Source organism: Diplotaxodon limnothrissa, linkage group LG6 (genome assembly GCF_057381915.1).
Source record: "Diplotaxodon limnothrissa isolate DT_005_m linkage group LG6, D_limnothrissa_male_GT1.1, whole genome shotgun sequence".
Taxonomy (NCBI): Eukaryota; Metazoa; Chordata; class Actinopteri; order Cichliformes; family Cichlidae; genus Diplotaxodon; species Diplotaxodon limnothrissa.
The window spans coordinates 25,193,744-25,207,459 of record NC_140601.1 but is presented as its reverse complement, the minus strand read 5'-3'; the positions used below and the strand labels follow the sequence as shown (position 1 = coordinate 25,207,459).

The window sequence follows — 13,716 nt, the reverse complement described above, 5'->3', positions numbered from 1 at the left end:
TTGTTCTCTCCATTCAGAAAGAAAATTGCACTTTAACAGATGCAGAACAGCACCACCTTTACATTTTCATAAATACAGGCTGTGTATATGTGTAAAATGTCTGAACAGTGGATGTCCAGCAAATATATGTACAAATAAAGCATCAGAGAACGGAGGCCAAAACTATCAAAGCAAGCACAAAAACTTTTAAGCTGGTTTGTGTGCCGTGTAGCTGTGTGTGTGTGTGTGTGTGTGTGTGTGTGTGTGTGTGTGTGTGTGTGTGTGTGTGTGTGTGTGTGTGTGTGTGTGTGTGTGTGTCCATAAAGCAGGTACACAGGCATAGACATCACAGGTGACCTTTTAAAGCCGGACGGTGTGACTTTAATATCTCACCAGCAAGTCTTCTTCCCTCCTCACTGGCCTCCTCATCTCTCCCCTCTTTTCTATAATAGAAGCAATTACCTCTCATCTTCTCATCTTATCTAGACCCTCCTCCTCCCATTCTCCTTTTTTCTCCCTTTTTCTGTCATTTCATTTTTTAGCAGTCTCCTTTTCTTCCACCACACCCCTTAACTGTCAAAAGCCTCCTTTTGTCTAAAAAATGAAGTCGATTTTCTTAAAAGCTGACAGGGAGGTTCTGATGATGATTTGGCAGCGTGTCATTGCAACTAATGGCGTTTGGAGTTCCCAGCTTCACTGAACTACATTATAAAGTGTTTGATCTATACTCACCCTTCTTAGCACTCCTCTTCTTTTTTTCACCACAGAGATCTCTGACAGGCGTAGAAATGAGACGGAAGCCTCTAAGAGACTTTTCAATCTCTTCTGAAAGGAAATTGGAGCACAAGGGCAGGCAGGTTAGTGGGAATGGACAAAATCTCATATATTTCAGGAGTTTTCATAAGTTTTTTCATGACAGAATAGTAGTTTTAATATTTAAACTCCTCGATTGAGGTATTACGGTTCTGAACTGCATTAGAGCGTTGACACAGCTTCCCTTGTGCGAGTGATATTGGTCTTCAAAGCAGTGAATACATTTAAACCTGAAACCTTTTCCTGTGTTGAAGTGGGGCTTTGGCTATAGCCAGGTATCTGATTATGGCGCTTCTTGTCAAGAAAAGAAGAAAAGGGCAAACGCGATTGTGGGTCTCGTGTCCTATCTGTATGCGCTAATTGTTGAGGCATTGTGTCAGCGCGCAACGGCGCAAACAGTAACAGAACAATGTTTGATTGAGCGAGATAGAAAGAAGGGAAGAGGAGCTTTTCAAGCTTTTCACATGTGTTAACCTATCGTGGTGTAATGAGTGTGTGCCATCTGTTTCTCCACCTCTATTAAAAACTCCTTCAGCGAAACCACAATCACATTACATACAAACACACTCTCCTGGTACCCGTAATTGCTGTGTGGGTAGCCACCTTTGACATCCTCAATCAGAGGACCTTCATGCTCACGCACACAGATGCATAGCGCTCACAGAGACACCCAAGTCCTTAAATACACACAAGAAAGCACAGATAGAAAATTGCAAGTAATTTAATGAGAATAAGATCCATTTCATACAGTTCAAAATCTCTCCTCTGTAAGGTTGTGCAAAAAGTGGATGGTGCGAAAGCAATCATCGACAGCGTGTTTGGGGAGCTGTGAGTGTTGGATCAAGCTAATGAAGTTAAGAAAAGAGGTTTGAGGAAGTGTAGGCGGATGTCTTGCTAGCAATCTTAATAAACATCACATGCACTTTTAATTAACTACATTCTCGTGTGACGACAAGGTACTAACAAGACCAACGACACTCAATCATGCCTGAGGAAATGTGTTTGAATCCGTGTGTGTCTGTCTCTGTATGTGTGTGTGTGTGTATGTACGTGGGTGAACACGTGGAGGAGTATTCGCCTGCTAGTGTGTGGACGTGTCCCTGCGTTGGTGCACTGCACCTCCCCCTCTTCATGCTCAGTGCCTGTGTGTTAAGAATTAGCGGAGACTCATAATTGCATGAAAACTAATTTCATCTCTGAAACCCCTATTTAATGGCAGTGATTTTATTGCCACATCCTCTGTGGCTATAAATTATGTGAATTACTGTTCTTTTCACTTATAAGTACATGCAAAAATTAAGCTTCTCAGTGGATAATAGATACAGTTTGAATAATGGTGTCTTGTAATGTGCTATAGACTATCTTCCATGCAAGAATAGACTGTGCAAAACAACTTTTAACAGCAGCTTATATACTTAAGCAGAACCTGTTTTGTTTTTTTATTATTATCTGTGATTACATTTTGGTGTTTATTTGAAAGCCTGATATTTGTGGCATCAGATCAAATCAAAGCTTCCACTGATCATAACACTGGAGAGGGTTAGAGGGCACAATAATAATTCCCAGAACAACAAGTCATGATAAAGAATCCTTCACATATCATTCCCACTCATTATTACAGGAACTGCCAGCAGATCAAGTCAGAGGAATTGACTTTATCAGAGCTCATATTCACAATTCAAACTTACCAATGACAAGAACAGATTTAAATAGAGCTGACATATAACAGTTTTTTTCACACTAGAACTGTTGATAATTATTTATTTGGCAGTTGTATTGCAGAAATATATTTTTTTAAAACTGTCAGTACATAAGCCTGTAGGTGAGCTGGTAACTGTCAGAATTTTGTTCAAATACTGGCTGTCATATCAGATTTATAGTCAGGGCTGTTAATCGGATATCTAGTTTTGATCTTGTCATTCTCTTTATTTAATTCTTAGGAAAAAATAATGCACACTGCCTGATTAATTCTGTCAACACTCATCTCATTAGAGTTATATATTTTTAATGAGATTTTCAAGTTTTCCTCCTTTCATCTGCTGCCCATCGCCACATTTGCTACACACAGAAGCATCAGTGTTAATGCTGTCCCTGTTTAGAAAATCCAGCTTACCCAAAATGCAGGTCTGTTTGTTTGTCTGAAGGGGAATAAAGTTCTCAAGTTCTTTCCTCTCAGAAGAGTTTTGTTCGAGTGACATGTTGTTGACAGAGATGCTGAGCCGCATTTGAATTGTTGTAACTTAATGTCTTGCCCCCTGCTGGCTGCCCGTGTGTGCGTGTAAGTGTGTGTGTTTTGGAGAAAGGGAAGATTCTTTTGAGAAATGAAAGCCTATCTGGAACAACCATGACATATTACAAAACAATAATATGATAAACTTTTCAGATTGGAGTGGTAAAGGAATCAAATATTTAGAACATATACTAGAAGGAACAGAATTTATTTCATTTGACCAACTAGTTACACAATATGGGATCAACAAGAAAAGATTTTTAGAATATCAACAAATTAAATCCATAATGAAAAAGAAATTTAAACCGGGTCAAGTTGAACTATAAACACCACCAAGTGTGGTTCAATTTCTTACTCTTAAAACCCCCAAATTACTATCCAAAATATACAGAATGCTTTCTAGAACAGATGAATCAATATCACTTCCTATTGCAAAATGGGAAGCGGATTTATCAGTCAGCTTAGACCAAAACCTCTGGTCTCAGGTTTGCTTAAAAACCTTTCATCTAATTAGAAATCCCAGTCTTCAATTAATTCAATACAAAATATTACATAGAGTGCACTATACAGGTCATCGGATGTTCAAGATGGGCTTTACGTCTACCAACAACTGCTCACACTGCCAAACAAATTCACCGGACAATTATATCCACGCTCTTTGGTTCTCTCCACCAGTTCAGACGTTTTGGCGCGAGATATGTGAAGACTTATCGAAGTGTCTGAAATGTAACATTCCAACTTCCCCCTTAGTGTGTTTGTTGGGCAGCTTAGATAATGTCACTTCAGAAAAGAATATCGCCCATATGGTTTTCACTGCCCTATGCATAGCCAAGAAAACAGTCCTCATGAACTGGAAAAATAAAAATAATCTTAACTCTAACCAATATAGAAATTATCTATTAGATTACATTAGTCTTGATACAGCCTCTGACACCACATCAGATCAATTGTCCGGTTAGGGGCTCTGTTGGCTCTCAGGTGACTGTTTCCTCGTGGCTGTGTGCAGCGGGGCTAGGGGAGGGTCTGTGCTGACGGACGTGGGTTACTGACCTGGTAGCCTGGCTGCCCCTGGGTGGATCCGGGATGGGCGTGAGGTTCTGGGGGCGCTCCGTCTCTGGGCTGGGGCCCTGGCCGGGCCTCGGGGGCTTGGGTCCTGGTTGGTGTGTTGCCGGGGTTGTGGGTGGGTGGGTGCATGGGCGCCCAGCCCTGGTGCAGGGTGCTGCCGATGCGTCGAGCCACGTGGGGGCTCTTCAACTGGTGGGGGAGATTGTCACAAGTTGCAGGAGCTTTCCGCCCTTCAGGAACTCTCTCTGCAGGAGGGGGAGATACAGGAGAGGTGGAGGAAGATCTCAGCCTGAGCGTCTATTGTCTTATGTAGTCTGGAAGATCAGTGGATGGTGGGGTGGGTGCAGTTTTCTCTGTGGTGGGGTTGGGTGGACTGTCCCGGGCTCTGTGGGGCCGGGGGGCGCTGCTGCACTGGGTCCCGGTCTGGAAGGGCCTGGGGCCCCTTTCCCTGGCGGGTTGCGGAGTATGGGGGTGCCTACTGGGGTCAGCGGGGGAGCTGGCCCCAGGGAGGGGTAACTTGCCCCTCCCTTGAGGGGTAACTTGCCCCTCCCTTCCTTCCCTCCCCATCTCCAGCTGCCTCCCTCTTCCCGCTCCACCACAACCACCCACACATGCAGGGCCTTGGAGTAGGGGTATGTCACCAGGGTGCAGAGGAGGCTACCCCGGAGTCGGGGCGGTCTGCCTCCCCCCACTGCAGGGAAAAGGGTAACACCACCTGGGTCTGGGTGGGTGCAGTTCCCCCCTACAGGGGCAAGGGTACCTAGACCCGGTTCGTAGAGTACGCTTGGGGAGTGTGATCGTGTGTACAGCGTCTCTTTATGTCTGTCTCCACGTTGGTTGAGTGTGGAGTAAGTGCATGTGAGAGCATGAGGGTGGGAATGGATGTTTGTATCTGTGTGTGCCTGTATGTCTGTGTCTATATGTCAGGTTGGGTGTCAGACGCCACCTCTCTGGGGACATCTCAGGCCCTCCAAGGTTTGGAGGCCTATCTCCCCCCACCACCACTTCCCCTGCCAGTGGCGGACTCCCTCAGACATCGGTGCGTTGGTGGTTCTTTGTGTCCGGGGATGGGCGTCCAGGTACACACCGGCTCACTCCTTGGCGGCCGCTTATCGGGGCCTGGAGCCTGGGCCTCGCTCGGGCCACTTCGGAGGTGGGGTGCCCCCGGCCTCTCAGTCTGGGGCTCGGTCACTCAGGCACAGCTGGCTGCCGGCGGAGCTCACGGGCGCGTCACTGCAACTCCCCCTGGCTTCTGCTCCGCGGCTGCTGAGTGAGCCCTCATCTGGGACTCTCCTCAGCTCTTTCTGGGACAGTGGCGCGGCTGCCCCTCTGTTGGTCTTCCTTGGTCTCTTGTGTTCTGGGGGCCTCTGGATGTCTGGAGTTTTGATCTCCTCCATACCTGCTTTATGCCCTGGAGGACGGGGCAGTGGCCCCCCCACACCCTCTAGCAGATCATTACATGAAGGAACCTTTTAAAAAAACAAGCGCGTCCATGCTCACAGGTGTACACACGGGTGATAACACACACAAACTACACCCTTTTTGGCTCCTACCTCAAAGCACACTGTGTTCTGTTGATCTTATGTGCTGCACAATAATGTTTAACATTTAGTATTTACTGTCATATTCCCATATATCATTGTGATGTTGTTTATTCTATTACTCTTGTTCTCTTCTGCTTGTTTTCTTTTTTCTTTCTCAACAGGTGATCCAGGTGATCGATATATGCATTTTCTTTTTCTTTTTTTTCTTCTGCCCGTTCTGTTGGTTTTTGTCTTTTGCCCTTCTCCCCCGTCCCTCTTCTCAGCTGTTTCTCTTTCCCTCTTTCTTTCTCCCCTTCTTTCCCCCAGTCAAGTCTGTCCCATATTCAGCAAGTGAAAATAAAATAAACAATAAAAGGTGAATCAAATGGACCATTATGGCAAGGCTGGGATGGTCAATTTGGTAAAGTAAATCCGTTGGGCATCTTTCTTTGCCTTTAGACAATAATTCTGATGGCAAAAGAGCCAAACGGGACAGGCAAAAAAAAAAAAAAAAAGAGAAAATGAAAGCCATGCAGAAAGAAAAAGGTTCACAAACCCACATCATATCAAAAATATCATATGAATTATATAATTTGTATAATATGAGTTGATATTTAGCATCATCACTCCATGCAAGAATACATTAGGCTCATCGCAGTGGCTAATTAGTCACTAAAATAATATAGTTTGCTTTGAGAAGACAGCCTTGTTTTATTAAATGTTATGTAGCATGACAAGATGATTATTAGTACAGAGATGAAAGCTTAATGGCAATAAACGAGGTTGAGCAATAGCATAAACTATAAAACAGGACTATAGTAGCAGGCAGATATACTTTAGGGCTTTTCACTCTGTTTTCTAGAAAATGTCTTGATTTTGTATGGCCATCTGTATAAAAGAGCTCTGAGTGATCAGGTAGAGTAGAAAATCACCATATAAGAACATCTGTGAAGTCATCCAGGTCATCGTAGTCTAAGGAGCTTGGAAAGAAAAGCGTCTGGACTTCTTTAAGTTGCTTGAAGATGTTTCACCTCTCATCCGAGAAGCTTCTTCAGTTCTAAGGTCAAATGGTGGAGAGTCCCAGATTTAAACCTAGTGGGAGTTTCCTCCCAAAGAGTGACAAAAGGACCCCTGATGATCCTCTACCTAATCACATGAGCCTAGGTGTGAAAACGGGTGTAGGTCACAATCAGCCAGGGTTTCAGGTGAGCTCATTGTGTAACCTAGCCCCACCCTATCATGTGATTTCCTGAGGTCAGATGGCCCAGGGTGTGAGTGGGCGTTAAGGCGTCTGGGGAGGGAACTCAAAACTGGATTATAGATGGCAGACAGTTGGTGCCGTAAGCCACCGCCTCTGTTCAAAGATAGTGGCTCACAGTGGACATAGATGGCTTCTTTCACTCCTCTTTCAAACATCTGTCCTCTAGGTCCAAAATGTGAACATTGGCATCCTCGAACGAGTGACCTTTGTCCTTTAGATGCAGATGGACTGCTGAGTCTTGTCCCGTGGACGTGGCTCTTCTATGTTGTGCCATAGGGCTTTGGAGCGTGATGTCACGGGGGGTGGGCGTGGAAAGGATTTTGGTCCGATCCGCCATTTTGGGGGTCTAGCGCAAGTGAAAAGGGAGCGAAGGCACACACAACAGCCATGGTTCGTATTTGCTGTGTGGTCGGCTGCAATGTTCGATCACACGACCGGCAAGAGAATAAGTTTGAAAATGGTTTATCTTTTCATTCTTTCCCAACCTGGAAGCAACACAAGCAGCTCGTGTATCGATGTTAGCAAACGAAGGCGTCTAGCCTGGAGAGCAGCTGTGAGACGAGCTGACATGCAGTTCTCTTCCATCTCCAAATATCTTTTGGTGCTCCAGACATTTTCATTCCGGTAAGTTCTAAATATGTTCATATCATTCTTTATAGCCTATTAGTTTTATTTTCTATGCGCTCTGAGCTCATAGCAAATTAGAACATACATCCTACTGAGTGATTTTGCAGAACTACCTTCTATCTATAGAGATGCTAATTATTTGGCATTATTGCAGCAAACCAGTCTATGAAATGGATGAAACATCGTGACTGGGTTCCAGTGCTACACAAGGGACCTGCTGCAAACATACCACCATGCCAATCAGATTATTTCTTCCATGTGAGGGTGAAGAGGTGACCCTCCTGGATAAGATGGTGAAGGTTTGCTGCCGTTTTGATGAACAGTGTGATAATAAAACCAGGGAAAAATGAAACCTGCTCCTGTTAAATATTCTTAAGTATTGTGCTGTTAAAATTGCTGTATTTTTTCAAAAGATACAGTAAATAATGTTAGTAGTGGGTGATGTCATGTAAACACTCATGATTTTGTGTAAACATTTTGTCATTTGTAAACTATAAATGACATGGATTCTACATTGTAAATGATGTGATGCTCTATAAGGTGGTTTCAATAAAAAATAAAAAAAAGAGGCAAAAATTAGTTTGTTTCTTTATTCAACTCTTGAACAGTGGTACTCAGTCAGTATATATTCAGTAAATGCAAATTATTTACATGGCAGTGCACTACAGGCATAAATCTAGACCCCTAGATAAAACATTATGGGTCATTCCCACAACCCACAGCTTTACTGTGTTCCAGCAAAGTATCCAATAGCAGTGACAACTCCTCCGCAGTAGCAGGTGGGATTTTTCTGTTTTGAGGACGGCTCCTTTTACCTGTCACTACAGATGGTCTGTTTATGTTTTGATCAAGAGCCTTTTTTTTGGGCAGCTGAAGTGACCATGGCTGCAATGCTGGTTCATTCAGTCTTTGAGAGTGCAGGACCTGAAACACACACAGACAAAGTTCATTTAAAGACAAGAACTAATGAGCCAAGGCCGACGTAAATGTGTTTAATCTACTTTATCATAAATGTAACAAAGTGTTTAGAAAGTTAGCACATACATGTCATTTTTCATTTCTTTATGTGTCCATCTGCATGTTATAGTGTAAATCTGCCTGTTCTCTGTCAGAAACCTGCCTGCAGAAAATTAACCTAAAGTATGTAATGCAAGGATGTAATCACTTTAGAGATGGAGAAAGCATAAAGTGACAATTATGAATCACTTAATATGATAAGGAGATTCTGCAGGTCATTGATCAATATATAAAATTAAAATAAAATGTATTTTTAGTGACACAGGATACAAACATGGAAGAAAGATGTTTAATTAGGATTATTTATAATAAATATGAATAAATTAGTGCAATTTCTTTAACCATAAAGAATAACAATCCTTCAGGACAATGTCACATCAATGCACTGAACTCATTATGTTATCCACCTAACAGCCTCCACGTGTTCTCACTGTAATTTCCCCTCATGAATGAATTTATGCTGCACTAATTTGAATGTTTGCAGGGAAATCAAACGCATTTCACTCGCAGTACTCGAGCTGACTTACCTTTGCTTGAATGACGACTTGTACGCGCTGACTCCACAGACAAGGTACGAGAATATGTCAGGCTACATCAATAGCGGTTGGTCTTCAGGGTTTCTACTCCACGGCCGTATTTCATATGGGTCCACATTTCCAATGCACGCTATTTTCTGCAAGTACCGCTGCTTCGCCTCTGAATGAAATCAGTCTCTATACAGTTCATTCTCTTTTGAGCTGCTTTTAAGCATCTTTCTTGTAGTCGTCGTTCCAACACAGTGTGTTTGGTTTGATTCGTAGACCCCGAAAATGGCGCTGCGCTCCCATAATGCATTGCGGCGTGACGTCAACTCCAAAGCCCTATACGCTTGTGAAGTGGCTGTTTGGTCTCTCCAATTTAGAGGTCTGGGCATTCCTCGCTACACTGTACAGCATACACCACATTGTTAAGTTTGTGTTTTGGAGTTTTGTCTTTCGGGTGAACCATATAAGAACCCGCCCATTTCCATTCACCATTTACCACTTGCCCAGTGAGATATGCTGAAAGTCTGATTTTGGATGTAACAGGATGAAATAACTATATCTGAGTGTAGCAGTGGCTACAGGTAAGTTAAAGGTTGCAATATAAGTGCATGGTTTGTGTATTTGCCAGTGAATTGATGTGTTTTGTGGTTGTTATTATTAGAAACTTTCTGTAACAGATTTAAATTTTCCAGTGAAATAATTGCTCACTACCAGGGTTGTGGTGTCTTTTCAGTTTTTACTTGTAAGCAAGGATTATAGTTTTCTAACTTTTCTAAGTAAACAATCCCCACGTAAACAGTCATTCACAATATATCAGTCCCAATACTTGTAGCATGTGAAACATAGCTTATATTCCCTTACCCATTCAAGCAGAGGACAGACTCTTAGAAACAAGTTGGTCCCAAGCCATTCATTTTGCTTGCGGCTGTTATGAATTAGACTTGTTTGTTGGTGCTACCATCTGATGTAGTGATACACAGGGGAGCTCTTTTAGCTTTCTGAAGGTAGCTAATGCAAATAACACAAGACGCTAGATAAACCTCCGGTAAAAAAACCACATCACTACTTCTACCATCTTTAAAATGTACAGCAAAACAGAGATTAAAGGTGTTTTTGGAGAACTTGGAGACCTCCAGACACAACACTCACTATAATTTAGTATTTAGCCATAATACCTGAACTTAATAAGGACTCTAGGAGCTCAACAGATGTTGCAGCGGGGATATGGCATCTCTTCTTGAGTGTATGAGGATTTTGGGTGCTATGAAGACTTTCACTAGGATTAGGCACCCTAAAAACAAGTTTAAAAAAAAAAGCAATTTTACACAATTTTATAGCTAGGTTATATTCTGACTAGTACTTTCAAATAATAATATAAGTAAAGATTTTAACAGATCAGCTTTCAAGTCTCACATCAGTACGTCAGTGATTTGACTGTGACATTGTTGCTTTTTGTTATGACAGAATGATTAATTTGCTATCTGTAAAGATAAGATAAGATAAGATAAGATAACCTTTATTAGTCCCACACGTGGGAAATTTGTTTTGTCACAGCAGGAAGTGGACAGTGCAAAAGTTATGAGGCAAAAATTAGAATACAATAAGAATAAATACAGTACACAACTGTACAGAATAGAATAAAATAAAATACTATATACAGTAGAATAAAATAAAATAAATATACAATAAGATAAAAATAGAATACAAATACAAATACTATATACAACTGAGTAAAAATACAACGATGACAGGTCATTATCTCACATATATGCCACATTAATATTCATAGGAAATGGTTTCACAGCCAATTGAAGATTTACATTTAGACAAATCACCTGAACATAATTTGCAAGTGTTGCAAACGTGTGCTAGCAGCAGATGCCTCCTTTCTTCGCAGATTAACGTTCCCTTATTGAATGCAGTTATATGTTATACTGTGAGTATAACACTCCCTTACGGTGTACATTTTAGGACATCGTCAGGTATCAGACAAAAAATTGTCAGGTGTCAGTTGTCAAAAAAAAAATTGTCAGGTATCAGAAAAAAAATTGTCAGGTGTCAGAAAAAAAATTGTCAGGTGTCAGAAAAAAAATTGTCAGGTGTCAGTTGTCAAAAAAAAAAAGTCAGGTATCAGACAAAAAATTGTCAGGTGTCAGACAAAAAATTGTCAGGTGTCAGTTGTCAAAAAAAAAAAAGTCAGGTGTCAGAAAAAAAGTTGTCAGGTGTCAGAAAAAAAGTTGTCAGGTGTCAGAAAAAAAATTGTCAGGTGTCAGAAAAAAAGTTGTCAGGTGTCAGAAAAAAAATTGTCAGGTGTCAGAAAAAAAGTTGTCAGGTGTCAGAACACAAGGTACCAGAGAGAAAATCTTCCTGCAGGTGGCGCTGTTGTCATGTCCCACCCGAATTGATTTCCAAATATGTCATCAACGTGTGACCGTGGGAGAGCGTAAGGTCATTGACCTCACCGGAGTTTTACCGTGGTTCAGGCTCCTAACGACACAAGGTAAGTTTAACTTTTTCTCCCTTTTGTTCATATTTTTGCCACAGTTGTGTTATATTAAGTTGCAGTTATGTTGTGAAAGTTACATATCAGAGACGGAAAGCCAGTTTTGTACGAAACCAAATCAGTACTATTTTTGTCTGGCTAATTCATTCTAGCTAGCGACAGTGGTGAAACGTGATTCAAATTTAAACTGTTCAGTAATTGTTTTGTATACATTTCAGCAAATGGACAAGCTGAAAGCTTACGAGCAGTTGCATTTGAATACTAATCCTATTTGAAGTAATACATTTCCAGTGGTAGACATGTTAGATTGTCACACCTGGCTATGCATTGTTTTATTAATATTATATATTGTCTTGATAGCTTGAAGGGGATGATGCCGGTTTCATATCACTGGACTTATCCATGGCAGTAGAGTACATCCATGCACAGAGAATCATTCACCAGGATATAAAGCCAGCAAATGTCATGGTAAGCCATATTGTATTTTTCTTTTTCTCCACTTTGTTTTTGAAGATCAAAATAAAAATAGTATATTATTTATTTAACTTTATTCTCTTCAGTCTATTAAACACTACATTTGAACAATGAGAAACTTTTCTGGCATATTCATATAAAGGATTTTTTTTTAAAGTAAGAAGCCTTACATTGTTTCTTTAATAGTCCAATTTTTCTTTAATATGTTGGTTCTTGCACACCTACAAAATTCCCAAACATGTTGTAAGTTTAGGCTTTACAAACTGAAAGTTTCTATTATTTTATTAGTCTGTACCACTTGCTTAAGTGGAATGGGGATTAAAAAATGCACAGGACTATAAAACCGGGTTGGATCATTAACCAATCTGTTAATTTTAATGTTGGGTATAATAAACAATCTCAGAATAAATCTGCAGTGATTGGGTGATCTGGGTGCTAAAAGCTTTGAGGTTTTTTTTTTCCCCCAATTATGAGCTGTGGTCTTTGGAATGACATTTTTGATAACATTTGTGAAATTTTAGACAACCTGGTAAGTTCTCATATGTATACCTTATAGGTTCACCACCCTTCTAAGAAGGCAGTCCTGACAGACTGGGGCATGGCAAACATAAGAGACACTGTGATGCTTCGTCAAGGGAGTAAGTTCACTGCCCAGGCTACTGGTCCAGCTGGTGGCACATATCTTTACATGGCCCCTGAATGCATACTGATGTTTGAAGAGGCCTCGTTCCAGACAGACATGTGGTCCCTCGGAGCCACATATCTGGAGATCCTGACGGGTTCCGCTCCGTGGATGGTTAAAAAACAAAGAGAACTGGCTGCACTAATGGCCACCAAAACCCCACCACATGCCCTATCACATCTCAGTGACAAAAACAGTTTTCTTGGTGGTTTGGTGAGCTATGACCCAGACTCAAGGCCTTCCGCATCTGATGTTGTTAAGTTTCTCAAGTCAGGCCTTGATCTTACGAGCCGATATGGCTACAAGTGGTAATGTTGCTACAGTCTGCAGTTCAAAAGTCTTTCAATGTGAATTATGTTCTACATTATTGTTAACAAAAGTTGTGGTAAATGAAACACTGAATCATTATGAAAGATGGCACCTTGTCAATTGTATTTCAACATTTTATTGTACATTTTGTTGGTCAGACAGTTTTCAAATTACCTGTTGATTTTAAACAAGGATAAATAAATGTTAACAAACACTGTTGTATGATTTTATTGGTCATTGGAAATGTTTACTGGTGCACCTTCCATCCTCTCTCTCTTCAGAAAGATGTATATGTCATTTGCCTCGGCAAACGTAGAAAGTGTAGGAACTGCATTTCTGTTCATGGCAGTTGTGAGCTCTTGGACTAGCATGAGGTATGCAGCAAGGCAACCATCAGGTGTGCAGGGAAACTGGCTGTTTTCTAAAATGTTCTGGCACATGTCTCTGAATTCCTGGTTTGCTACCAGTGAAGACTCTTCCCTCTCACAGATTAATTGCTTGGCATAGTCTAAAAGGTCTGGGTCAACAATATGCAGCACATTGCCATATCCTGCGAATGAAAGACAATATTGAAAAGATGTTCACTTTGAATGTTAAAAATAAATGAATAATGACAAAGCTGTTCTAGAACCTGTATAAGAAGCAGTCAGTGTTTACAGATGTTATTACAGAAACTTAAAGATGGAAATATCACTCAAACATTTAGATA

General features: G+C 41.3%; 1 protein-coding gene across 1 annotated transcript; it reads left to right on the top strand.

The window, feature by feature from the left end:
• Positions 1–767: 767 nt before the first annotated feature.
• LOC146630636 (uncharacterized) lies at positions 768–13,022 on the top strand. The gene is made up of 3 exons (XM_085356586.1): positions 768–836; positions 11,903–12,010; positions 12,573–13,022. Exons 1-3 carry the CDS (start codon positions 768–770, stop codon positions 13,008–13,010), a joined length of 615 nt encoding a protein of 204 aa, XP_085212712.1. The 3' UTR covers positions 13,011–13,022.
• Positions 13,023–13,716: the final 694 nt, after the last annotated feature.